Raw genomic sequence first — 26874 nt, 5'->3', positions numbered from 1 at the left:
ATGAAGTAGTCGGACCACAGAGCCTCTGAGAACAGCTCTACCGTCTTGGAAGACAGGCCGGTGTTAGTGAGCATTCTGACTTGAGTTATTTTTCTAATAGTGATGGAAACCATGTGCTGATCAGTTTTCAAAGTCTTATCTGAACCGCCTGATGATGGACAACGTGCTTTTGAGAGATTTAGCTTCTCCTGGGAAGCCTGCCCTGACTCTCATGCAGCTTCCTCCAAAGATTGGGTTAGTTGCAATTCTTTTTAAACTTGCTTCTCTGTATCCCTTACTAGGTTAGAAGTTCCCTCAAGTCGGAGTTGTTAGGGATTCCCAGGGTGTAGGACAGTGCCTGGCACATAGTAGGTCCTCAGTAAACACTCAGTGAATGATGGGTGTTTAAGGACCGACTGTTGTGGATCAGAGTCATAAAATCCATGATCTTGGTCTGTGTCCTGACCATCTGAGTATATGGTTAGTCTTTATTACTGTGTTTTTCTGTACTTACTCTTAGAAAATTGCCTTAAATACAGTGAGTTTTTCTTAATGAAAAACTGAGGTAGCAACTAGTAGACCCTATAATAATGCTGGACATTTTGACATAGTTCCTGTTCTCCTTCCCGAATTGCTGGCTTTAGGTTTGTTTTGCTAAATCATTAGCTTGTAATGTCTACTTTTTATTCAAAACATCTGCCACCCAGTACGGCACTACACCAGTAAAATTTTCTAGTGGATACTATAAGCTCAGAGCAACAAACAGTGCCATGTACCCTAATAGCAGGGAGTGCTGAGTTATGCTAGTTTGCAGAGAACAGGGACCCCTAACCATTTTTTTGATTGTCCACTTGCCATTTGCAATGAAACATGCTATGCAAGAAACACTTTTTTTGGGGGGGGGGGTACCCTTAACTATTTTTTGAGAATTGAGCTAGGTCCCACCCCACACATGTATCATTCATAAGCATTTGCTGATTTCTTCCTCTGTGTTTGGCATTGTGCTAGGATTACAGAAGCACATAGGATCAAGCCTGGACCTAGACTTCAAGGGAAGGCCAGGGAGCCCTATGAGGTGCTTGATAAATGCTGGGTGGATTGAATTCAGGGCTTTTTTAAGGTAAATGGAAACACCTTTGTGTTTTGCAAAGCTGCACAGAGAATAGTGTCTTGGGTTACAGGGAAAATAGCCAGGCAAATAATGTCACAGACCACACTTAAAAACATTTAACTTGGGCAAGGCAAGGAAGGAACGCTTGGACTTTAGGTGTGGCTGGTAAAAATCAGAGACTGTAACTATAGTCCCTTTCTTCCCTCCCCATCAGTGTGGACCACTGACATTGACTCCCCCAAAACACTGAGACTTGCTTTTTCAGGCTTTTATAAAAGTTGTTCCTTCTGCCTAGAAAAGTCGCTGCCAGTCCGTCTCCAGAGCAACTCTCCCCTTCATCCTGGAGGAGCCCCCCTTCTCTCACAGTGCTCGGTGCTCCTGCATCGGAGCACCCAGCACACATTCACCCGTTTCCCTGTCTGCCTCTGCTGTACGACCCGGAGCCACGTGTGCAAGAGTTTGTGCCTTGCTTAGCTCCCACCACTCGTTTGTCACAAGGCTTAATAAAGATGTCCTGATCAAAATAGTTGATGGATGAATTCCCAGTGGCTCACCCGTACTGGATCTCTCTGTATGTGGCTTTAGAAGACCAGGTATTTTTTTAGTTGACTCTTTTCATTTTATGCTGGAGGAAGAGACAAGCCCTTCTCACACGGATGAGGGGACTATAAAATCCCTCACTGCACAGAATCCAAGCAATAATATCCTTTCCTTCAGTGGTAAACAGGGGAAGTTGCTTAAAGTATTGGAAAGTATGTTTTTCTAAATAAAAAGGATTTACTCTTGAGCCTCTTTCCTCATCCATAAACAAGGGGTTGGGCCTAATGATCTCAGAGGACCTTCCAGCAAAAGTTGTTCTAGGAAGCCACACCGTAAATACTATAAAAACCATCTCATTCCTGCCAAAATTCCACATAATGTTTATTAAGATTTTGTGGAGTCCTCATGAGTAGTTTAGAAGAGACTAGCCCTCCAGTAGCTCCCATCTAGTATACAAGACCTAAGCGATTTTTGTGGACTAAATGAATGAGGGGGGGGAAAATGCAATAAATGAGATGTATACTCACTCTTGATGAGATTTTCAGGAAGGAAAGGGAAACCCGTCTGCCAGGGCACAAGTGGACATTTATTGTGAAAACATGTCATTTAAACAGTTCCATTATTTATTTACTTGGGAAATAGCCCATGAATCTACCATGGAAAACCCTTATACTAAGGGAATTCGGCTCTGCACGTAGCGTAGCTGTATTCATGGGCCAGTACTTGATAAATGTTGCGAACCAATGACTTGATGGAGTGTCCTTTTTTGAAATTTAGTAACATGGAGTCCAAGAAAGGTGCTGGAAGGTGTGAAGGACCAACGGTCTCTTCTAAACAGGTTCCTTTCCTCGTGTCTCTTAGAAGGCTCTTTTTTTTTTTCCTGGGGGCTTCTAAGAGTTTCCAAACACGGAACTGCAAATGTGCTTGTTGTCAGCGAGGCCGCCATTTGGAATTGGTGCAGGAGCTCGGTCTGCAGATCCTTCTCCACGAAACGGCCTAAGTGTGGTGCAGTTCAGTCTAACCAGGGCCCCTTCCTGTCATAAATAAGATTACTTTCATTTCACTTGTGGAGTGTGCTATTCCTCAGAGTAATGAATTTCCTCTGTGCCTTTGAGCACATAAACATGGTTTTCATTAGCTTTCTCTCTTTAAAAAAAGGGGGGGGGTGAAGGATAGGGAGGTGGAAGGAGGAGAGAGAATCTGAGCAAAATTAATCGACGTCAATTAACTCCATAAATGCAGACGGTTATTTTGCTGACTGGCTGGAACCGTGCTTGTGAGCTGTACCAGCAAGGCGCTGGCTGGTTGGTCCCTTGTGAAAAGCTCTGAAAATGAAGTCAGCACATATTTTGTCCTCCGTGAACAAAGAAACAGAGAGAATATTCTTTTTTGAATCTTGTTTTAAGACTTGTATCAGAAAGGTGATCAGGCCTGGCCTCCAGGCCAGACAAATAGCCCTGGGTTCCTCTGGATTCATGGAGCACATCACAGAGCACGACTTCCGGGACCAGGATGGGAGAGCTGTCTCTGCTTCTGTCTCCCCTGCCTTTGCTGTCTGTGTGTGTGTGTGTGTGTGTGTGTGCACGCGGAATTTTAGGCTAATAAGGTATCCCAACCTTTCCCAATTTCAGATTTACCCCCTTGAGATTTGTAAGTCATACAGTCCATAGCACTAAATATGCACTTGTTCATTTTTATGGTTTGCAACCTCTGGTCCAGGGGGGACTCATTACAACCCGGCTGAACTTCTCTCCTTGCTGAAGGTGCATACTTGAGCCCGAAAGCTGTTTAGGATCCACTGACCCTCTGACTTCGGCCAGGATCTTTTTTTTTTTTTTTTTTTACTGTTGTTTTGGGAAATTTGGGGACAGAGAGTTGAGGCATGGGGTGTACTCAAATCATCCAGGAGTTAAGTCGTTAAAGGAAAAGAAAAATCTAAAACTGGCTTTTTAAAATTACTTGTTCTTGATGGAAAATCCATAGGTTTATCTTTTCAGAATCTTTTCTGTCTCTCCAAATCAATGTCTATTTCAGCCCCCAGTTCATAGTCTGTTGTGTGCTTATTTATCTCTCCAGAGAGGGAGAGATAAAAGTGACCCAAAAGCATCAAGGAACTTCAGGTTGTCACTGAGAATTCACTGCAGACAAAGTGAGATAAAGAGCTGGATGCAGGGGTGCCTGGGTGGCTCAGTGGTTGAGCCTTTGGCTCAGGTCATGATCCCAGGGTCCTGGGATCGAGTCTTGCATTGGGCTCCCCGCAGGGAGCCTGCTTCTCCCTCTGCCTGTATCTCTGCCTCTCTCTCTGTCTCTCATGAATAAATAAGTAAAATCTTAAAAAAAAAAAAAAAAAAAAAGCTTGATGCATTTCACAGTGAGGTGTTTTCCAGTTCAGCGTTGACCTCCTGCATAGGTGTCCTTGTAACCCTTGAGAGGTACAGCTGGTTTCCATTTGAAATGGAAAGGATGGAGTCCTTGAAGGAGCCAGTGGCTCTCCTAGGTGGAGGCTGCTTCGCTAAAATGTGTACAACACACGACAAGTTTCCATTTCACTTAACTGTAGTGCAGGAAAGTGTTTCTGGCTTGTTTTTGTTATGAACAGAGAAGAGCATCACATATTAAAAGTTCCCGTAGTTGTTTAATATTTGCTCAGTAGTGCGCGAGTCCCTAATAAGTCCTTCTCTCCCGTAAATCATGTCAGCTCTGTCACTGTTTTCATTGGAAGCATGAATTGTAACGTTGAAAATCTCCCAGGATGGTAAACCTCTGCAGCTGTGGAAGGCTGGAACTATTTACTGGTATTATTAAAGGAACCTGAGTGACTTCTTGGAGGGGGGGGGGGGCGATAAGATGGAGTGAAATTCATAAGGTGCACAGAGATTTAGAAGGAAGGTTCTATTATGAGCACAGCTCCACAACAATATCCCCGTAGAAATAGATACAGAAGGGTTACAACTGTTCCATGAATTGGCAAACACAATATTTTGCTATCGTTGTGCCTTTTTTAGAGGGAAAAATAGAATCCAAATGTTAAGCATAAAATTTGACATATGTGCTGCTTTAGGACAGTGTTTGAACTGAATGCGTCTCTATTCTATTCTATAGACACAAATGTCGCCTTCAGTTCCTAACGGCATCTTGAAGGGTTTGCCACTGATAATTTTACAGCCTTAATTCTCCTTGGAAATTTAAAATTTTCATAATCTAAAGATGTGACTGACTAGATCTCCTCCTGCTGTGTGGGGATCTGAGGAATGTCTGTAGAGTACAAAGGATTTGTTGAAAGGGGTGGATTTCAAGGAATGAGAAAGAGAAGAAAGGACACCGAAAACTTTTGCTTGGCTGCTGAGACCAATACTGTGCCTAAGACATTCCTTTTCCAGAATATTTCTTTGTTCATTTATTCATTCCTCTATTCAGTCATTCGTTCCTCTTATAAAGTGTTTATTGAGCATCTACTCTGAGCCCTAGAACTATGCCGGGTACTGGGAAGTCTAACTCAAAGGCAGCTTGCCCACAAGGACAGGGCTTTCTGCCAAGAATGTTCTGTCCTCATTGCTGAAGTCTGAGAAGCAGCTGGATTCCCCAATTCAGCCTTGACATTCAGCAGAACTCAAGTGTGTCTGCATCTAAAGGCACAAAACTGGGTTGTTTGTTTTTTTTTTTAATTCAAGTATAATTAAAATAATAATAATAATAATAATAATAATTCAAGTATAATTAACATATAGTGTTTGTTCATTTCAGGTGTAAAATAGAATGATTCCACGGTTCTTTACTCCGTTAAAAGCACAAACCTGTTTGCTTGGCTGCCTTTCGATTGCCGGCATCTTTGCTATTGTGTGAAAGCCATCATTTATTTTAAAGGCTATCCTCCAACTGGACATAAATCTTTGCCATATCTAGAAGAAGCAGTGCAAGGACCTAAGAAACAGTTTATGAAAAATGCTTTTTATAGAAAATATTTGTAAGTCATTTAAAGGAAGGCATTGTAAATTTGGCATAATTCCAAAGTTAGCTGTCGGGGATAACCATGAAGAAGATCCTGCAAAGCTATAGACATGTAGTAAATGTGTTTTCTTTGGGACCAGGGCAGAATAACAATTAGTGAAGAAACTTCTGAAATATCAACTCAGCAAAGCAAATGCAAGGTTTTTTGGGGGATCAGCAATCCTGTGGGAGGCTGGACACTGGGAGATACAAGATAGGGTAGATGATCTCTAGCCTGACCTAGGGCAGGAAATGAAACGTAAGCCCTTGACTTAGGTGATGTGCTTCAACCTATCACCACAGCCCTGCAAAGTCCAATGGCCACTGAGCTCCTGTAGGCCAGAGAGCCAACGGAAGTTTGGGTGTTTGGCAAAGTTACAGGAAACCAGGCTGAAAGCCTGTACAGAGCCATCGTGTGTTCCTCCCTGGAATGTGTATGATGTCCCTGGTCTTGTTTCTCAAGAAGGACAGTTTAGAATTGGGCAAGGTTCAGAGGAATGCACTTACCACGGTAAAGGGGAGCAAGAGGTGATGGCCAGAGAGGACACCTGCTGTATTAGGAAAAGACAAAATGGATGAGACTTTTTCTTTTTTTCTTTCTTTCTTTCTTTTTTTTTTTTTTTTTGGTCTGGATGAGACTTTTTCATCTAGGTGGAGGTTCGATGAGTTTTGGCTATAAAAGAAGGTTACACGTAAGGTTGACTCTGAATCTCAGTATTGCTACAACCAGGGAGCCAGTCAGTCGGGCGGGGAGCCTTGAGCATGACATTTCCCTTCTTTCCACCCCAGTCTCCTTTTTAAGCCCCATTCCAGAGCGTGTTCAGCAGCACACCTGTCCCATCAGATGCTTGCTGAAGGAAAGGTATTCTTTGGCCAGGTAAGTCTGAACATCTCCGCATACCGTTTCTTCCTCCAGTAGATTTGCTCTTTGCATTTGATATCAGAAGCCCCAGGGGTATCCCTAAGGAAAGTCTGTTTACCTTTTGTAGATCTCAACCAGCATTTCCCCAAACTCGTTTGACCGTGGAATCCTTTGTACATTGAGCACCTACAGGGACTTTTGAAAATGTTTTTGGGAAAACTGAATTCCAAGATCCTGGAGGTCCCTGGAAGGAAGTTAGTCTCAGCCACAGGAAGTGCTGCCTGGCAGGTGGAACTTGTTGCTTCTAGAGCTCCTGCAGGAAGAAAGTCATGGTTTGCAAGGAATAGGGGTTTATGGCCTTTTAACGACGACAGTGGATTTATCAAAGGTGATTGGGAGGCGAGGCCACCAGGGAAAGGCACTGTAGTCCACACGTGCTCTTTGGAGCTGCTACTGAGATTCAGGTCTCCACGTCAGGGCTTAGATTGTTCCATCAGGACATAATATGCACCACCAAATGGAAAAGGATGTAGAGAGCAGCTCATTTAGGTTTTGGCAGAATCAAGCAGATGGTTCTGCGTTGTTGTTGTTGTTGTTTTTTTTTTTAAGATTTTATTTATTCATGAGAAACACAGAGAGAGAGAGAGAGAGACAGAGACAGAGACACAGGTAGAGAGAGAAGCAGGCTCCATGCAGGGAGCCAGATGCAGGACTTGATCCCCGGACCCCTGGGATCATGACCTGAGCCAAAGGCAGATGCTCAACCGCTGAGCCACCCAGGCGTCCCCCCCTCCTTTTTTTTTTTTTAATTATAGACAATTGGGAAACACTACTCTTGGGCTCCTTGGCCACTTTCCATTATTTAAACATCGAGGTCATGTCCATTATGTGCTTTCTGTAGGTTGTCTCCAAAAACCTGGCTAAGCGTTCAAGTTTAACAGTTTGGTAGACCTGTGTGCATGTTTCTTTCTCTCTCTAGAAACCTCTCGCTGTTTCGCCTAGTGTTTTATACGTGCCCCTCCCCATCCCCTGGGCCTCCTCTCTCTCACTCCCCGCCTCACCAAGCAGGTGTGTGCAGCCCCAGTGTCCTTCCAACACCGTAAAATGTTTTCCTGTTCTTTGTTGGACTTTAGGGACAGCAAATGAGTATAATAGGTAGAAAAACGAAGGCCTGAGTAGCTTTCTTGCTCTCTAACCATGTCAGCCTCCGTTCCTTCTGCTAGCTGTTCTCCTCACTCTTCGCTCTGCTTTGTGTGGGGCTGGAGGAGGAGGGAGGGTCACCCCCGTTATCACCCGGATCCGTGGGCTCCATTGCCTCTGGCTTCTGGTTGGCACCAGCTAATGGGAAAGCATCAGCAGGAGATTTTAGGAGGCAAATGAGGCTGGGTGCTCATCGCCTCTCCTCCCGTCAGGCCAGCCTCCCACAGCGCTCCTCTCTCGTGTTCTGGACACTGCTTGCTTCCTTCCCTCACCTCTCAGGTCTGGGCATGGCCTCTGTGGTCACTAACCCTGGGGTCTTCTACGTCTCCTTGCTCGTGTCCTTAAGCCCTGCCCACATCTTTGTATGGAGCCCTTTCCTTGAACTCTCCTCACATTGCCCAGCTTGAACGTGTCCCCTGTTTCCTGTGGAGTCCCTGACTGAAACACCCACCTTTCTGTGTCCTTCTCTGTCTCTGCCAGTGACACTGTCCAGAGGAGCCCGGCTCAGGTTCGCCTCCAAGAAGCCTCTCCATCCCACATGGGCCTCCTCTTGGGATGTCCTAGTTCTTACACTGCCCTATTTCTAAGCCCCTAAAAATGCTCTCTCCTATGTCGACTTGAGTGCACTGTGGCTGAGGCTCACCATGCTTAGACCTGATCTCTCATGGGTGTGCAAGAAGGCTGGCTGCTCTTGGCCACTTATAAAACTTTTATAGAGTGCTTCCAGACACTGTCAAGCAGGTTATAGAGTGAGGAGTTGGGTGCTATTTTTATGTCCATTTTATAAATACTGATGCTCACCCAGAAAAGTTTGCTAGTGGGCCCAGGACACACCCATAGTGAATAATGGAGCTAGGATTTGAACCTAGGTGGTCTAGCTCAGAATCCAGGCTCTTAACACTCCGCTAGGCTACCTCTCACAGTGTTAACTTTAAAAAAAAAAATGATCATTTTTTAAAAAAATGATCAGTTATCTCAAATTCAGATTTTGGGGTGCTTGGCTGGCTCAGTTGGTAAAAAGTGTGACTCGATCTCAGGGTTATGAGTTTAAGCCCCACGCTGGGTGTGGAGCCTACCTAAAATAAATCATGATAATAACTAAAATAAAATTCAGATTTCACTTTAAAAATCTACATTTCTAGTGTCTCTTGAAAAAATGAACTATCTGGCTGTTAGGACCCATAGGCCATTGCAACAGTGGGCCAGAAGTAAGTAGGAGCTGACCTGTTTGGGTGTGAGTCAACACCCAGCCTGGTCCTGCATTCATGTTCCTTCCCAATGACCACATGAGAGTAATTTTTGTGTGTGGGCTTTTGGAAACCACTTGCGTGCCCTTCTTAATCATTATCCCACAGGAACCCGTTTGTCTAGGTAGATAAGTTTGAGGAGGGCAGCATTTATATTTCAAGCTTCTCATATCACCTAGCACAGAGTAGGTTATAACTTGATAAAAACCTGTGAATTTGGAAAAGACAACTTGTTTAAGTTCTCTAAGTTAACTAAGCAAAGTAAGTCAACAAGGACATGGCAGGCATCCTTGCCCTTGGACTAGGTTTAATCCCTTAGAGCAGTCTCCCTATAAAGCCTAACAAGTCAAGTCTATCATACTCCTACAGTATAGCTGCTGATGGCAATATTGCTAGCACTGCTGACTAAAGAATATGGACCTCACGTCCAGGCCCAGAGGCGTGAAGTTTGGGGGAGAGAAAGCAGCCACTACTTGAGAGAGTTGTCAGGGAGGGGAGAGCAAGAAGGGAAAGGGAGGTTTCAAAGAAATTGAGAATATAGAGGAACTTAGTGCTAATCGACCTGAGTTCCAGAAGGCACAGAAATTTGGAAGTTGGTCAGAGGGAAATGGAGACCAAAGAGGGATGTGTGTGCAGACTCTCGAGAGCAGGAGTGATGGGGAATGACAGGGAGCTTGGGTGACAGATGTGACAAGGAGTGCGGGACATGTTGGGCTTAGTCCTGATGATCTCCCAGGCAGATGTTGGGGTGAGACTGTGCATATTGAGGAGAGACCGGCGGGGCGGGGGGTGCAGATTTTGTCAGCAGCACACAGAGCTTCAGGCCTGTCTTTATTTCTCTTTCCTCCCGGAGTGGGTAGTGGAGTGTGTGACACACAGAAAGGCTTATTCAGAGGCGGGTGTCACTGTGGAGTACACGGCAGGCCTTGTGCAGAATGATGACTTCGCCGTTTGTGAGTGCACACAAAATCTGGAAGATTTCGGTGGAATTTGGATGTTACTATAAAACACGGCTAAAAAGCTTACTTTGGTCATGTTAAGAGCACGTAAGTCTTATCTTTTTCAGTGTGATTCTCTTTGGGTCTCTTTGATTGCAAGTTTTATTATTACATCTTGTTATAGTTTGACCTGCCCTTGTGGGACCAATGAACTTCAAGAAATAGATGCCAATTTAGGGAAATGAATCATCTTTCCAAAAACGGGGGCTGATGTATTTATAACGGCGTTATCGACATACCTGCCAATAAAGGAACCCACAGAGCCTATCGTGCTTGCAGCCGTCTCTTCAGTTTAATGTACAAGGAGAGGAGGGTCTCACAAACCCTTGCTCATGAATAAAAAAAACTGTAGGTGGTTGGGGGCCAAGAGTTGGCCAAGACTTGGGGCTCTTGGTCCTTGCTGAGTGGGGTCAGATGCCTGACCGTGGCCAGGCAAGCCAGGGACTTTCCCATCAGAAGAGGCCAACTGTGGGGGGGGGGGGTCACACTTCTTCCCTCCCCTTGGGATTTCATGGAAAAGTACCGAATTTGAAGATCTCTTCAACATCTCTTGCATTGGCCTCTATGGATTTGGGGAGTGCAGGCATGATGAAAATTAAGAGTAGAAATCCCCATCTCTCAAGAATAGGGACCTTTTGGGGTGGTGGAGGATGGGGGTGTGGGGGGGGGTCAGGGAAAGATAAACCCTGAAATTACCCCCACCAGTGAGCAGTGTCCCTGACTCTCCACCCTTCTCACTTCCAGGGGTGTTCCAGGGTGTCAGGAGGAGGACTCAACCTTGAAGAGTCTCTAGGATGCCCCCAAAAGTTTAAGCAAATATTTAACCTTGTCACCATCCTGCCCTCATTTTGGCCTTTCTTTGTCCAACCACACTTGGCATATGACCAGTGCTCTCAAATGCCAGCGGAAGCACTTACTAGTTAGTTGTGTGACCTTAGGCACATTATAACCCTCTCTGTGCCCTAATTCCTACATCTGTCAAGAGGAATCATACTAGTACCCATCTCGCAGGGCTTAAGTGAGTGAGCACCTGGCATTTAATAAGAGCTATGCTAAGTGTTAGTTATGGGACTTATTTAAATGACAATGACAGTGGGGGTAGGGGGTCTGGCCAGCCACCAGGTCACCTGGAAGAAAGATCTAACCGGGTTTGCCTTAATGCTTCTCTGTAAGTGGACGTTGGTGATTGGAGTCGCCCCAACCTGGCCCCCGCACAGCGCCTGTTTTACATCTCCTTCCACACCCTCCAATCTTCTGGTTCTCGGGGAGCTGAGATCCCCACGGGTCGGACAGCTCCAGACCAGAGCAAGTCTGAATCCGACCCCAGAGGTCTCCATCGCTGACCGCATATCGTGTGTACGTTGTTATTCGGTTTCCTTTTGTGGCTAAGAACTGGACACCTAAGTACTGCTTCTTTTTATAGAAGGCTCTGACTAGCACATTTGCTGATTAAAAGGGAGGCCTCACAGAACATTCATTTTGGAGAGCATAGTAATACTTAAGAACCAGGACTATTTCAGGCATTTACTGCAAACTGTTTATTTCCTAAAATAAGGAGGGCATGCTTTCTGTTTACTTCCTCCTAATGAGAATTCCTCAGGAGTTTGAAAGCTGCTATTGTGCCCCTTCTCCCTTCCCCCCCTATTTCAGCCCTCCCCGGCCAAGAAGCAGCTGACCACTGTCATCCTTCAAGTCGGCATTTACCTTTGAAAGGAATTCTCCTCCTCTCTCCCATTAGGACTGGAGCAAGCTACCTTGGTTGACCAAATGTGTATCGAAACCTTTCCTATAGTTCACTGATTCCTCTCTCCTCTGGGAGGTAATCCTTGCCCCCATCCGATTATGTAAAATCTTTCCTCCTGTCCGCTGTTTCTATGCTGGCTCAGGCCTTTATTGTTGGGCATATTGCTTTAATGTTGAGTGACTATTTGACAGCACCTATGCCAGGCTAAAGATCTAACCACAAACAGGATTCTAGAACCCTGCTATCTAACAGAATTTCTGGTGGTGCTGGAAATGTTCTATATGTGTGTAGCCCACTGTGGTAGCCACTGGACGCGCGTGGCTGTTGTGCACTTGATGCGTGACGAGCGCAAGTGAGAAACTCCACGTGTAATCTTGTTCATTTAAATTTACATTTAAACAGTTACATGTGACTAGGGACAGCATGGCTCTAGGTCATAAGCCTCCTGAGAACAGAGGTCTTTCTCTTCCATTTATCGCCATGCTCCCAGCTCCAAGAACAATGCCTGGCATGTGGTATGAAGAGAAGAGGAAAGGGAGTTGGGGTATGGGAGGGAGAGAGAGAGGGAGAGAGAGAGAGAGAGAGAGAGAGAGAGAGGCAAGTTCTCCATCCTTGTAGAGCTCAAGATATAGTAAGAGCCTATTTGTTTACAGATCTTGGAATCCAGAAGGCAGGGATTGACTCTTCTGTGCCCATACCCTGAGACCTACAGTCTAGAACCATATCAAGGCCATAGGAGGTGCTCAAGAAATGCAAGTTCAATTGAACCAGGTCCTGAAAAAATGCAAAATTGGTAATGGTGGTAATATTAATAATAGTAGCGGTTATTGTTATTAGCAAAACGGAAAGTTACACTGCCTCTTGCTCTGACAGGCAGTGGCCGTGCTGTCTGGTTCTCCAGACCTTCCAAGCCAGCAGGAGAATCTGACTTTTCTGATATGTCCTCACCTTTGGCTCCCTGCCTGACTTGGACATCCAGCTACATACCAATTAAACCAAATAATACTCGCCTCACTACCCTCAAGCTCCTCCTCTATCTTCCCCCATAACCATGGATTCCTTACTAATGCCCTCCCTTGGTGCCTGTCCCTGCTCTAGTGCTTCCTCTGTCATACCATACCCTCTGGCCTTCCTCTGCCTCACCTTCCCTTCTTGGCAGCCAGACTCGCTGGCAGATTATTCTGTGGTCACACTAACTGCAACATCACTTAATAACATATAACGGGAAGAACAGTAACTTCAGAGTTAGCCTCTGAGATTCAAATATTAGCAGGGCACCTGGGTGGCTCAGTGGTTGAGCGTCTGCCTTCTGCTCAAGTCATGATCCCGGGGTCCTGGAATCGAGTCCCGCATCAGGTTCCCTGCAGGGAGCCTGCTTCTCCCTCTGACTGTGTCTCTGCTTCTCTCTCTGCGTGTCTCTCATGAATAAATAAGTGAAATCTTTTTTTAAAAAAATGAAAAAAGAAACATCAGCTTTATAGCTTACTGCTTTATGTGAACTTGGGCTAGTTACAAAACACTTAGATCATCAGTTTCCTCATCTATAAAGTGGCAGAATAATGCTGTTCTCATAAATGTACTAAGCTTGAGACATGGTATGTAAAGCATGTAGCACAATGCTTGGTGCTCAGCAACTGTCAGCTCTATTCCCTCTGTGAATATACCTACATCCACCTATTCCTAAACACATCAATACAGGTGAATTTAAAGCCAATTGGGGTATTCATATTTTATTATTTTTATTTTTTTTAATAAATTTTTATTTATTTATGATAGTCACACACACACACAGAGAGAGAGAGAGAGAGAGGCAGAGACACAGGCAGAGGGAGAAGCAGGCTCCATGCATCGAATCCCCGACGTGGGATTCGATCCTGGGTCTCCAGGATCGCGCCCTGGGCCAAAGGCAGGCGCCAAACCGCTGCACCACCCAGGGATCCCGGTATTCATGGTTTTTTTTTTTTTCATTTTTTTTTTCATGTTTTAATTGCACATCACCCTTTTGCATTCTCCTACATACCTTTTCCACTATTGAAAGATTAAATTACCAAAATAACAATCTAACTCATTTACTCTTCATCTAGAAAACTGGTTTAATTATTATAATAAAGGTAAGCCTGGTCTTGGTGCAGTATTGTAGAAAACCCATTTACAAGTAAGTAAAAGGCAAATTCTCATCTCTTCTCTCCACTGCAAACCAAGCAAACCACGAAATCAAGCCAAACAGAGAAAGAGGACTAAAACAATGGAAAACCACTCAGTGGAAGGCAGGAAAGTAGTGAATTAGGGTTAATTTCCATTCCACTGTGCACTGTCTTGACTGTCTTGAGAGAAAGGGCCACAATTTACTCACAAATGATCACCGTAGAGCAGCCCCTTGAAGGAGACACCTACGGGCTCTCCGTGGGCTCCCTTCCTCCCAAACAAGCATGAACTCCCTTCAGCAAGCGTAGCCCTCAAGGAGGAAGCCAAACCATCCCACACAATTGCAATTAGCTTTGATTACTGTATTGCAAGATTATGTTTGAGGAGCATCAAAAATGCTAGTTGTTTTTGTTTTACAGTGAAAGCGGCCAGCATCATGGCATTTAGTGCGACACCTGAGAATTAATGACCACAATGCCGGAAGAATTCTAGATCCTTTCAGATCAGTGCCGGATAGGCTCAACTCTGGTCTTAGTTTTGCCATCACTTAGCTGTGTGACCTAGAGTAGGTTCTTGAGGCTGCAGTTTCCTCATCTGTCAACTGAGGAGCCGGGAGGGTAGCTGTTCTATTGTATGATCTCACCTATGACACGTGTGCGATACTGTATGTGGCTACTCGGCATGTGCAAGGACAGTATAGATCACTGAGGATGCTCTGAAAGATCTTTATAACTGATCCAGAGTAGGTTATTAGACCACTTCAGCCTTTGGACTGAAAGGCAGCTTAGGGATTCCAGTCCTTTTACAGGCATAGGAAATAAAGAGATGCAGAGTCTTCTTCATCTTGGGATAGAGAAGTATTTTTATGTTTCCCCTTTTTTCTTGTAGAACTTTAATGCCATTGCTAAGTTTACCCATGCAGTCAATACATGCGCAATTCCCTCTGTGGCCTAAGCAAGGTGCTGAGCAGTGTAGAGTTGAAGACCACAGGCCTGTCCACAGGGGCTCAAAGGCCAGAACAAGAGATCAACACAGTGCCCTGGAGCTCAGGACCGCCCACCTCTGCCCTCGGAGTGGGCAGTGGTCTCCTGGGGGGGCGGGGGGCTTGATGACCTGGTATTTCCAGGTGGATGGAGCATGGAGGTGTTGGAGGACATGGCACGTTCGGGGCACTACATGTTGCTAAGTGGCAGCGTGGTCTTTGCATGCATGTGTGTGTGTGAGAGAGAGAATGAGTCAGGAGGTGTGACAGTCACAAAAGGCCTCATATGTCAAAGCAAAGGCTTTATTCTAGAATCAGTATAGAGCTGCTGAATGCTTAAATTAGAGGAGCAGCCTGATTGGATTCTCGGGACCACATTAAAAGTAGAACTTTCCTTTTTGGAATCCGTCCACTTGGGCTTTTAGTGCCCGCAGCCACGTAACTCAAAGAGAAGCATGACCTCTCCGGGGATGGGACCTCGAATTCTTCTCTGTCACCTTGTGTGTGATTTTATTAAATCTTAGGGATCATTGCCCCAATGTTAGAAGCATCTCTCCAATATAAGAAAATCAATGAGAATAGGATTCAGTGTGCATATTTTATCTATTTTAGCACTTGTGTCGAGTGGTTCCCCGGCGAGAGTACTGTGTGAGGGTAATGGTCCTACGATGACTCGCTGCCCTTCCCCTGGAGAGACCAGGCCTTCTCTCTGCTGGCACGAGTCCACCAATGCTGCTCCTAGGACACAGCGGCCAGGACTGGGTTGGCCTGGAAGACAGACCAGACTTCTGGGTGTCGTAAGGCTCGGTTCTGTATCCCGGGAACCTCAGGACTCAGGCTTCGGCTTTCAGTCCCCCTTACCTCCTGTGCACAATCCAGCCTGGCCTCTAACCTGGATGCGGTGGGACAGGGCACACTCAGATGCCTCAGGGACCACACACAAGGGAGGGGACCGCGTCCCATCTGAAGGGGTGACCGCTGCTCGGCTCCAGCCGATTATCGCCAAGCCTCAACTGGGCCCCATGTTGCAAGATCTTAGTTTTTGAAAGAAGATGGAAAATCCCTATTTGTCTATGAAATCTTTTGTTTTTTTTTCAAATATTGGAGACGAGATCTGTTTGTGACCCGTGGGGGAACTCAAGTATTTATCACCTGACTGCCCAGTAGGCCTTCCAGGTACGCAGCTCTTCTGGCCTTTCCCATCCTCTGCTCTCCTCACACTGGGATCCCAGGGGACACCCCCTGAGAGCAGTTGCATTCAGAGCTCCCACCTCCCCCAGCATTCCCAGCATTCACGGAGGCCCTGTTAGATCCCGAGCACTGTGCTGGGGGCTTGATGCTGAAGGGAAGGGCCAAGATGTGAACAGTGCAGTCCCCGGAGAGCTCCTGCTTATGCGGAACACACATGTAAACAGACTGTGTCCCCTCTGATCTAAGTTGGGTATGGAGTGTCCCAGGAGCTCAGAGACTGTCACTGCCCGGACAGCCCAGCAAGGACCAGAGAGGACAGTGAGGAATTCATCCTTGATAGCTTTTGGGACTGTCCACAGTGACCTGACTGTGTCACGCTGATCCATCAGCAGCAGATGGCCCTCCGATGACTTCAGAAAGGCATAGTTAACCCAGGAATTATGGAAGTGGACATGAAGTATAAAGCCCAAGGTCGAAAGGACAAGAATATGACACGGAGATTCTTCCTATCTTAGGTGGCAATAAAATGAGAGGCCTCATTTGTATTTCTGATGCCTTATGTAAAATAAATTTTTCTTTTGTTCTATGCATGAGGGGCTTGGAGGCAAAAGCTACTGCAGTATTACTTTAAGGCTCCCCTTGATTACCCAAATGCCAGGCTCATAACATTTCTACTGGAGGCTTTGGCTTAGGCTTCACAGCGTGAAAGCCAGATATGACAGGTGAGGGGAATCCAGCCTAACACCTGGGGTTGGGGTGGAGGGTAGGGTTTGGGGGGGGCACAAATGAAAACGTACAAACAAACCAGCTATTCTCAGCCGGATCAGCTCACAAGGTGTGATTTACACTGCAGAGAGCGAAGGAGGCTTCGTAATTTTCCTGGCGTCCAGGTGTGCCAGACTTTAAAAAATCAAATCCCTTTCTTCTCTCTGTTGGTTTGCATGCCCTGTGAAATGTCAGTTGCCCTCTAAAGAGAAAGCGTGGTACTTGGTTTCCCACACAGCCCTGGCACTTGGGGCTTCCCCAAGACGGAGTCAAAATCGGTGACTGGTTGTCTAGGTGGCACCATTAATTAACAGTGTACTTACTTAGCACGAGATCTGTGGGAACAGTTGGTACAAACTCTGGTTAAGAGCTTTCCGGTGGGTTGGGCTGTTTTCAAAATAAGACCTGGGGTCCATGGAAAGCTTCCTGGAAGAAGCAACATGAAAACTGGCGCCTGCCTTTGGCCCAGGGCGCAATCCTGGAGACCCGGGATCGAATCCCACGTCGGGCTCCCGGTGCATGGAGCCTGCTTCTCCCTCTGCCTGTGTCTCTGCCTCTCTCTCTCTCTCTCTCTGTGTGACTATCATAAATAAATAAATTAATTAAAAAAAAGTATTTTAAAAAAAAGAAAACTGAACTCGATGGGTAAGTAGGAGTTAGCCAGATGCAGAGGAGAAAGAAAAGAATGTTCGGGGTAGGGGAAATAGCGTAGCATAGGCCCTCTGGAGGGGACAAAGTTCCAAGCTGGCCAGGGCTTGAATGCAGGTTAGAGACTAGTGAGAGGTGAAGCTGGGGGTGGGGGTGGGGGGGTAAGCCAGGGCCAGATGGTGAAGGGCTTCCAGAAGGCACCCGGTGTTTAACCTGAGGCCTCCCACCTTCCCTTTGAATAGGAATAGAGCACAAGTGCTACAGTACATGGCGGAGGGGGTGGGGGGCAGTAGGAGAAATGACCTCTTCCACATTAAAGTATGATGTCCCCCGCTTTCAGGGTCCAGGGAGAAAAATGTTCTGTGACTGTTGGGCATGCGTCTATATACGAAGTCAGCTATGTTGAATGTGGAATATAAGCCTTAGTTCTAATTGTTTTTACAAATAATTCATCAAGGTAGAAACCAAGGCAAAGAAAAATTATTGCCCCACCTTGTGAATAGACCTCCCTCAATTCCTTCACATTGGTGTTAACCTCCCCCGACCCTGCCGTTTTATTAACACTCTGCCCTCGTCTCCTGGGCAGGAGGAATGGAGTGGAGTTATCCTGCAACTTGATGACTATTATTAAATCGAATAAAAAAGAGTTAATTCATAATCCATTGCTTTTAAAACTGTGGTAATTCTTACTAGTAATGGACTGGATTTTTCTTTGTTCTTTGAAATGAGGGATTCAAAACCGAGTAAACAGTTTTCAGGCACAGGTGATTGAGATGCTAATTCTATGTGGCCCTTGTCAACTCAGCGGATCTGCATGGATTTGATTTGCCAACATTCTCTTGTCAACATGGAAAGGTCACCTAATGTTCTTGAAATTAATAATCGTTCAATTCTTTAGAAATCAATTCCTGATTATTATCCCTTTAATTGTTTTTTTTAAGATTTTGTTTATTTATTCATGAGAGACACACACAGAGAGAGAGAGAGAGACACAGGCAGAGGGAGAAGCAGGCTCCATGCAGGGAGCCCGACGTGGGACTCGATCCCAGGTCTCCAGGATCACACCCTGGGCTGAAGGCGGTGCTAAACTGCTGAGCCACCCGGGCTGCCCTCCTTTAATTGTTAATTCCAGTTTCCATTCAAATTAAATTTCAGAGGGAACTGTAGGAAGCATAAGCATGGTTGGGTTTACAGAAGAGGATAAGGCACTTTTTGCCCAAGAGGAGGATTTGCCCTGTAGACATCTTTTGCTCCAGCCCTATGACTCAGGGACAGTTGGAATGGGTTATGATGCCCAGAATGCATTCAGGCGAAACAATATTATTAACACTCCATGTCATTATCATCATCATCATCATCATCATCATTAACTATTATTGAAAGACTATACTATTGAAAATAGTATTTTAAAGCATTAGGTTAAGTAGTCTAATAATCAAGTACTATTTTAAAACATGTAGATTTTCAATTATTGCAGAATCAGAAGTACGTGCACGGCACATTTGTGATTTTGTCATTCATCGCAGTGATGACCAAGCATCTGTTGTCTTTTTGTGGGATCCAGCCAGAAAGGGATTCTTGATTATGGAGAAGAGTGGCTCCCATCTATGGTTATTTCCTTGGCTGAGGACGGAGTGGTAGGCTCTAGGAAGCCAGAGCTAACTCTTCTGGAAATAATATTCCCTTTGATGTTCATGAACATGGGACTATGCATTTGAGAATGAACGAAGGGGATTTAACCTCTTATGGGAGCCTCCAGAAGGCCAGTGTGACGTCAGCCTGGTGACTACAACTTTCTCATGATGTAAAGTGCTCAGAGAGACACCCTGCAGATAAATTAATTCTTTCTTGAAATACAACTAGCCTTGCTGCCATTTTCCCATTGTTTGGTAACATTTTATAATGCTTTATCTTTAAAGTAATAATACTTTCTATCTCCTGTAAGGCTGGGGGTCGTGTCTGTCTGACTCCGCCCTGCAGCCCCACACAGAGGAGGCCCTGACTCAATATCTGATGAATGATTGTTAAGACTTCGCCACCTCCAAAAAAATAAAAAATAAAAAATAGAAAGACTTCGCCACTTCCATGTTAAGTGCTTTCTGATAATCCCAGCCTTCGCTAATACCCAAGACTTTCTTTGTAAACTATTCCCAGTTTCACCACTAACAGTGTGACCTGGTCAGATAATCTCTCTGGATCCTAAATCAATTTATCTCTAAAATGAAGAAATTGAGTTTCATCAACTCAAAAGTCTCTTGGATTCATACTAATATTTTACCGAGTGTTTAAAAGGATCACATCATCTAATAAGGAAGAATATAGAAAAAAATAACATTATTTATTGCTACTCTTTTTTTTTTTTTTTTAGATTTTTATGTATTTTAGAGAGTAAAGTCTGCACAAGTCAGGGGAGGGACAGAGGGAGCAAGGGAGAGAATCTCAAGCAGACTTCATGCTGAATACAGAGCCCAGCATGGGGCTCAATCCCATGACCCCGAGATCATGACCTGAGCCGAAGTCAAGAGTCAGACACTCAACCAACTGAGCCACCCAGGGGTCCCATTTATTGCTACTCTTGATTAACAGCGAGATCAAGATATCATCTTGACTTTTAGTTAAGTCTCTCTTGAAAAGAGAATTTACCAGCATCCCAGATCTCAGAATCCAAGAGAGGCCAGGGATCCAGGCCTAGAAGATCCCGTAGGCAAAGGCGTTCTCCTCCTGAAATAGTTGGACTTTGGCTGCAATTTCCTATCTGACCATCTACACTGGTGACCCCGTTACACATATAGGAACCTCTGGATCTCTTTCTGCTTACAGCCTATTTCCCAAGAAGGTGAAGGGGTGTCTTTTCCCCAGGCCTCAAACCCTGGGCTTGGCCCTTTGTACCTTTTACCATTCCCAAGGCCGAGAGGAAAACAAGAAAAAGTGATGTCAGAGTGTGTCTCCCTGAAGGCTGTAGGGCGCTTGTCTGCATGGTCCACTCCAGACCTCCTCCTCCTGGTTCTACTCCAGAGTAGGCCCCACAGAAGCAGGAGGCTTGTCCCTCCACACCTGCTCCCAGGAAAGACCAGAGCACACATGACAAAAGGCTTTTTGTCTTTTTATTTTTTGCCATGGGACGTTCCAATGGCCCCTACCACCAGGCCCACCCGTGTTTTCCCAAAGCTCTTTTATCCCTTGATCCCACTCCAGAGGGTCCCCGTCTTGAGGGTTGGGTGGGAGGAGGGGAGCCTGGAGCTCTCTTCAAAAGCTCATGTGGAGCCAACAATAACAACCTGCTATAGACAGGCAAGGGCACAAGGGAGAGATTCCAGAGCAGGCTCAGAGGGATACAGGCCTTAATGTCTCCAGTGCCGCAGCCGAGAGAGGTCCTTGGTTTGGGAAAAGAAGGTCATGGTCCCCTGAGCCAGACCTAGTTAGTACTTGGCCTGAAGTTATTATGCATGCCCCTGTAGGAAGATAAAAGTCAAACATTTGAAATGTCCCTAATGGCACTGCTATTCCGATGTTTTAGACACACACACACACACACACACACACGCAACCCTACGCTCGTTCAGGGTTTTGAAAAGAGATTTGATTGTGCTTCCAGTGAGTAGCTTTTCCAGCAGAAGCCCTGGAATGCAGCCTTATCTTCCCCTTCTCTTGGGCCGATCCTTCGTCCTGGCTGCTGACCTTTCTCCTTCCTCAACACGAGGCAGTCGCTTGATTGGGAAGAGTAACAGATGCAGACAAGCCTAATTTGTTCTTGGCAAGAACCACAATCTGCATTTCTGTGGGGTCAGGAGTATCATAAATAATTCATAGGGTTCTGGTTTTCTGAGATGTGATGGGCCAAATTAGCCAGAATTTCATTGTGTTCCCCCCAAACCCCATCCACCCCTGTAGCCGCTTCTGCCCTAAGCCAGCATCTCCCCCTCTTATTCCTTAGAAGGGGAAGGGAGGAGAGCTCTCTCCAGATGAACATAAAACACTTTGAGTTGGTATGTGAAGATGCTGTGATGCAGAAACTGGGACATCTTGAAAGGCAAAACATAAAACAGCATTTTTAAAAGGGAAAATCGCTCCAATGTGTTTCCAGTATGGGCCCATAGGCCCCGGGCAGGAGGCTGCAGGCCCTCTCGGGGGAGTCCGCTCCAGCTGGATGGCTTTTCTCATCTCTCTTGTCCTCTTGTCGTCTGCACAGCAGGGCCCCGAGATCTTTTTGCTCCAGCTCCGGGAACAGTGGGTCCTAAAGCCCAAAGAGGCTGGGAATGTCAGCGTGACCCTGTGGCACCCTCTGTCTCTTTTGCTTTTAAAAATTCAAGTAATAAGCCCGGCCTGACTCAGAGTTGTCAACCCCATCATCCGGAGTGACCTGTCCTTTGGGACTTAATTCCCTTTTAACCAGAGATTGAGGAAGAAAGTGACTCAAAAGGCAGACCTCGGTCTTCTGTGTAATGTCATTGAGGCACAGAGCGGCGGCTAAAGGGACCAGAGTGACACTTGGGCTCCATCTGGGGTGGACAGAGACCCCAGCTCAGAGCGTCCACTGGCATCAGCAGGGTGTCCCGGCTCGCTGCCCACTGTCCTGGCCCCCTGATCCCCGGAGAGGAGGAGTGGGGGACCCCATTGGCTGGCTGTGTGTGGGAGCCAGGCCAGCAGTGGAATGCACCGGGAATCCCACTTATGTCTACCCTTTCTACCTCAGGCTTCACGTTTGTCCCTTCTCCCCTCTGGCCCTGTCTCTTTGCCCCTTCCCTTTGAGATGGAGTCAGGGGAGGTGTCCATCCCTCAAAGTACACAGTACTTAGCAGCTTTCAACAAGGTTTGTTGGGAAAGCCTGAAGGAGATGAAAGGTTTGGGGATTATCGATGACCTGCTATTTCTCTTCCCATTTTACTGAGACGGGGCGTGATGCTCATCAATTAAGTGCTTCTCCAACAGCAGTGACTCAATCGTGCTTCTTGCTTTTAAGAAGCATCTAGAAGGGAGACACAGTAAACACAATAATCACTCCATGGCATCCATTTGCTTCCTCTCTTACAGTAGGTATCATTCAGGGGTAAGTTAACTTCTTCTCCAGCAACAGGCGTTGGTAAGATCATTGATGCGGGAGAGATTTGTAAAATTGTGTTGTTTTTTTTTAAATGTTGATGACAGTGATGAATATGCTTTCTGATATTATGCAGATACCCTCATTCTTTACTAGTGTAATGAGGTGGATTCCTTTGCATCGTCAACAGTGAGAGCAGAAAGGATGTCAGTGTACATGGCTCTGTAGAGTCTCAGGGGCAGACAGGACTCCCCTGGGTGGCGGCCTGTGTGTGTGGAGAGTAGGGTGGAGGAAGGGAGAGAGCTGTGCAGACAGAGGGCAGGCCCCACCACCCGACGTTCCCGGGGCGCGCGTGGCTGATCCGTGCTTACCCGGCCTCTGGGGCGAGGCCCCTGGGTCAGATGGACCACATCATCTCTAAGTTCCTCACTGAACACTGCGCCTCCCAGCCCATCCTCCACCTTTGACAGATGAGGACACCGTTGCCAGAGCATTTAATCACCCCATCCAAGGTCAGTGCTAGCAGAGCCAGGAGTAGAACCCAGTTCTCTGGCTCTGAGTCCCCTGTGCTTCCCACTTCCCCACTACCATTTCAGGGTGGCCAGGGACAGTGGAAGATGGTAGTGAAGTGCTGGCACTTTGCAGAACAGTAAAGTAGCAAGGCAATGTGGAGAAAAAGTAGGGATCCTCTGACCTTGGTCACACAGTCCATCCAAATGTGTCCAGAACAGCCCGGCTTTCTGGTATACCCGGTGGTAACCCACAGCCCGGCGGATATTTGTCATTTCTCTCCCAGCCATTCAGGGGAACCACCTACTAACCTGAGGGTGCCCCCTGACCCAGGAGTGGCCTCCACAGCTGCCCCCTCCAAACCCAGTTGTCTAGAGTGGGGCCAGCCCCAGGACAGAGATGGGTGGGGGGCCGGGCAAGGCACACGGGTACCCCCAGCTCCTTCACCATGGCACTCCCAGCAGACCCACAGTTTGGGCCACTAGTCATCTTTTTGATAACCCCAATTCTCTCCTACACTTCCTTCTGTCCTCAGCTCTTTTGCTGCGGGTACAGCTCTTTTTCTGTCAGGTACGAAGCAGTCTATGAATAATTTTAACGTCAAGAAAAATACTGTACCTGTCTTCATTAAAATGGCATAGCATTTTACTTTCACCAAACAAGCACGTGGCCCAGCCCCTTGTCCCTGTCCTTGTTCCCTCGGCATTCTTAAAGCAGTCATTTTGGGGAGAGAAACAGCATATGTAAGAAAATTACATGGAGCCTATGAACACACTTAAGGCCGAAACATAGAGCCGCGTTCAGACAGGCATCCTGGTGAGCCACTGAAAGGATTTTGATGATTTAGTTGCAGCATGTAAATAAAAGATCTGATTAAAGAAAAGAAAAGTATATTAAGAAAAATACACACGTTTTAAGGTTGCTTGGGCAAATGTATCCACTGGACAGACCTGTCCATTCTTAAAGTTTGTACCCTACCTCATTCCAAAAGGATTTAAGATAGCTTCGGGTCACATATCAGCAGATAGAACGATCTGAACTCAACATTTTAATGCCAGTGTGATTTCCTGCCTGCCCAAGGCTCCCATTTCCACAGTCACACTACCACCCCAGGTTCTGGAACCAGAGAGAATTAAAAGTGCTTCCCTCGCAGGGCAGTGGGGCGGATCAATGCCAAGTCCCCTTGAGGCTGGTGCTGTTCAGAGGTGAGGTGGTGGTAAGCAGGCTCTTCATCTGTCTCCAGTGACGTACTCCTTTTGCGCAGCCTTAGCCAAAGTTCTATCTCAGTGCCAGTGTTGTTCGCCGAAGCCGAGTTCTGAGTTCGCCGAAGTTGGTGGTGGGGTTCTCCCTTCAACCCCGATCCCCGAGGGCATCTCCTTGAGCCCCAGTCTCTCTTCTTAAGGTAGAAAGGCAAGAACATGAATTTTCAAAACCACGGATCTGGGAATGAATGAATCTAGAGTCTGCCTTTTGCTACTTAAAGCCTAATTTTCCTGACTTTGAAATGGGAAGGGTCACCTACAACACACAGGACCTGACACAAGTATTAATGCACAGTTGCCATTGTTATTAACTTATGTCTCCCCGTGCACACTGGACATCGACCGTCAACCTCCTGAGCCCCCAGTATTGCCAGTAAACAAGCTCCCCTGCAGGCCAGATCTACTCAGGCCATCAGGAGGCCCTCCAGTACCCCTCACTGAGCCTCCCTCCTTCCTCCAGCCCAGGTTCTCTCCCCAGTCAGTATGATGACCTGATGCTGCACACCTGCCTTGCCTTGCTTCCTACAGCCGCATCTGCCCCATGGCCAAGTGGGTGTGTCCAGACTCTCCCGCACTGTCCCCCACCACCTCAGCCCTGTTCTGGTGGAAGTGAAGGAGGGAGCATAGGGGGGATGCCTAAGAGTTAGAACGGTGGGCTTTTTCGTCAAGATCACCTATATCTCCTCTGTTGGAAAAACCACGCCTTTAGGTGCTTCATGACTTGTACCCTTTATTTTTTCATTCATTCAAAAACTAGTAGCTGCAAGGGTGAGCACGGTGGACACAGGGCCTGCCCTCAATTTGTTTACAGTTTAGTAAGGGAATAGTCTACGGGTGATAGGTTATACGTTTGTCAAATTTACATGGTTCTTCCACTCAGGCAAGTTGCTTAACTCATCTGAGCCTCATTTTCTTCTTCTGAGAAATAGTATCATGAGAGTCTCCACCTATGGTTTGACAAATAGCCTCAACTCACCCCTCTGCTGGACCCCACCAGGCGGTACCCAGACCGCACAACTGCACGAAGAGCCCTGAATTAAACAATTCACTTTTCACAGCTAAAACCAGGCAGGCACCTTGCAGGTGCACGAGAGTGGGTTGGTATTAATCGTGATGGGAAAACAAGGCTAATAAAACACACGGGGCTTCCAGGGATCCCTGTCATTCAGCGCCTCGTGTCATCCTTAGACGTAAGAAGACTGCTTCCTTACTGACTGCTGGCGGTTCTTCAGGGGCTGCAGACCAGGTAAGCTGTTTCGGTGTGGACTCCTGCTTCAGCACTCCCTCTAAGGGGATAATAAATGAGCCTGGTAAATTTTCCTGCTGCCGTTAACTACTGTCTGTGAGCTGTGTCAAGAGATTATCTGAGCGTGTTGGGATAAATGATAGATTACTTGGAGGCTATTTATAAATGCAGCAATAATGAGGAAACGTGGAAGGAGGCACGAAGGGTGAGGGAGGGAGGGATGGGAGGTGATGCCAGAATGTTAACAGTGAGGGCAGAGGAGGAAAACACAAAGGGAGGCCAACAGCTGGGCTGGAAGCACGCAGAGAGGGCAGGAAGGGGCACCAGGGAGTCAGGTGAGAGGAGCACGGAGGGAAGAAGAGGTCATTGTCCACCAACAGAAAAGGCTGAAGTTCAGATCAACGAAATGCCTCAGGCAGGTTGGGAAGAAGGTGGGATAAAAGAAATGGAAAAAGAAACTCAGGATGAATATAATTCAATGCAGAAATGGAAAACGTAGATTAGATTATGTCTATTTTATGTAAACAAAGGAGCAAATGTTTTGCCTGATAGGAAATTACCGAGCTCCTCTGAATTCACTACTGTGAATATTCCACTGCGGCTTTATCCCCTCCCCACATTTTTAAATATTTTTGCATTATATTCGAAAGGGATACGCTGGGGAAACCTACAGAGTGTCTTTATTGTAAGATGAAACTCCTAAATTATAGTATTTCAAATACAGAAATAATATGACATGATATGATATTACAGAGGAAATTATAGTATGGATGAAGGCAAAACGGAAGTCGTACTGTGTTACTGTTTCCATCACCTGTGCTCGGTGTGCTTGATCAATAATGGCATGTCTGTCTCCTATCATAATCCCTTACGATAAATAGATGGATGTAGTGTGGTTTTTATTTCACCAAAAAAGATTAAAGGACTAACCAAATAATCCACAAGTCATTTGCAGAACTAGATCCCTGGTCCACTCTTACAATGAACATCCTTACTGCCCATTCTGCTCATTTTTTGGAAGCAAATGGACCGAGGGATTAGACAGGCTCAGATGAGAGTCCAGGCTCTCTGATGTGTTAACTTTATAAACTGGCCTCTTCGAGGTTCCATTTCCTCCTTCTGCAAAATGGGGATACTGTTAGTTTTTCCCCCGGATTGTGGTAACTATTGAGATAAAATATATAAAGCATTTGGAACAAGTAGATGGTCAATAAATTTGAGCCATTATCTTCATGCAACAGAAGATAGTCGAAAAGGTGGCATTGCATTAGCAAAAAAAGTAGGGGGACGAGGGGAGCAAAATTAAATCTTTTCTTAAGGAAAAGAAAGAAAATAATTACTTGGAAAAGCATGCTGGTGTCAGTGTATTATATGGTGAAGGGAAATGTATTCCTTTATTGTCCCTGGGTCAGTGTGCTG

General features: G+C 46.1%; 1 protein-coding gene across 2 annotated transcripts in view; it reads left to right on the top strand.

Annotated features, from left to right (window-relative positions):
- SCFD2 (sec1 family domain containing 2) overlaps positions 1–26874 on the top strand; it is a 421592-nt gene that overhangs the window by 296143 nt on the left and 98575 nt on the right. The window contains exon 6 of one of the 2 annotated variants that reach the window (XM_041724101.1): positions 1386–2351. The exons of the other annotated variant lie outside the window; for it this stretch is intronic. Coding sequence (XP_041580035.1) covers positions 1386–1564 — 179 coding nt within the window. The 3' untranslated portion in view covers positions 1565–2351. Of the gene's footprint in view, positions 1–1385; positions 2352–26874 lie in introns of those variants that run through there. 2 annotated transcript variants of the gene reach the window in all.

This window comes from Vulpes lagopus, chromosome 12, assembly GCF_018345385.1.
Source record: "Vulpes lagopus strain Blue_001 chromosome 12, ASM1834538v1, whole genome shotgun sequence".
NCBI classification, from domain to species: Eukaryota; Metazoa; Chordata; class Mammalia; order Carnivora; family Canidae; genus Vulpes; species Vulpes lagopus.
The sequence above is the reverse complement of the archived record's forward strand: the minus strand, read 5'-3'. Positions and strand labels throughout refer to the sequence as shown.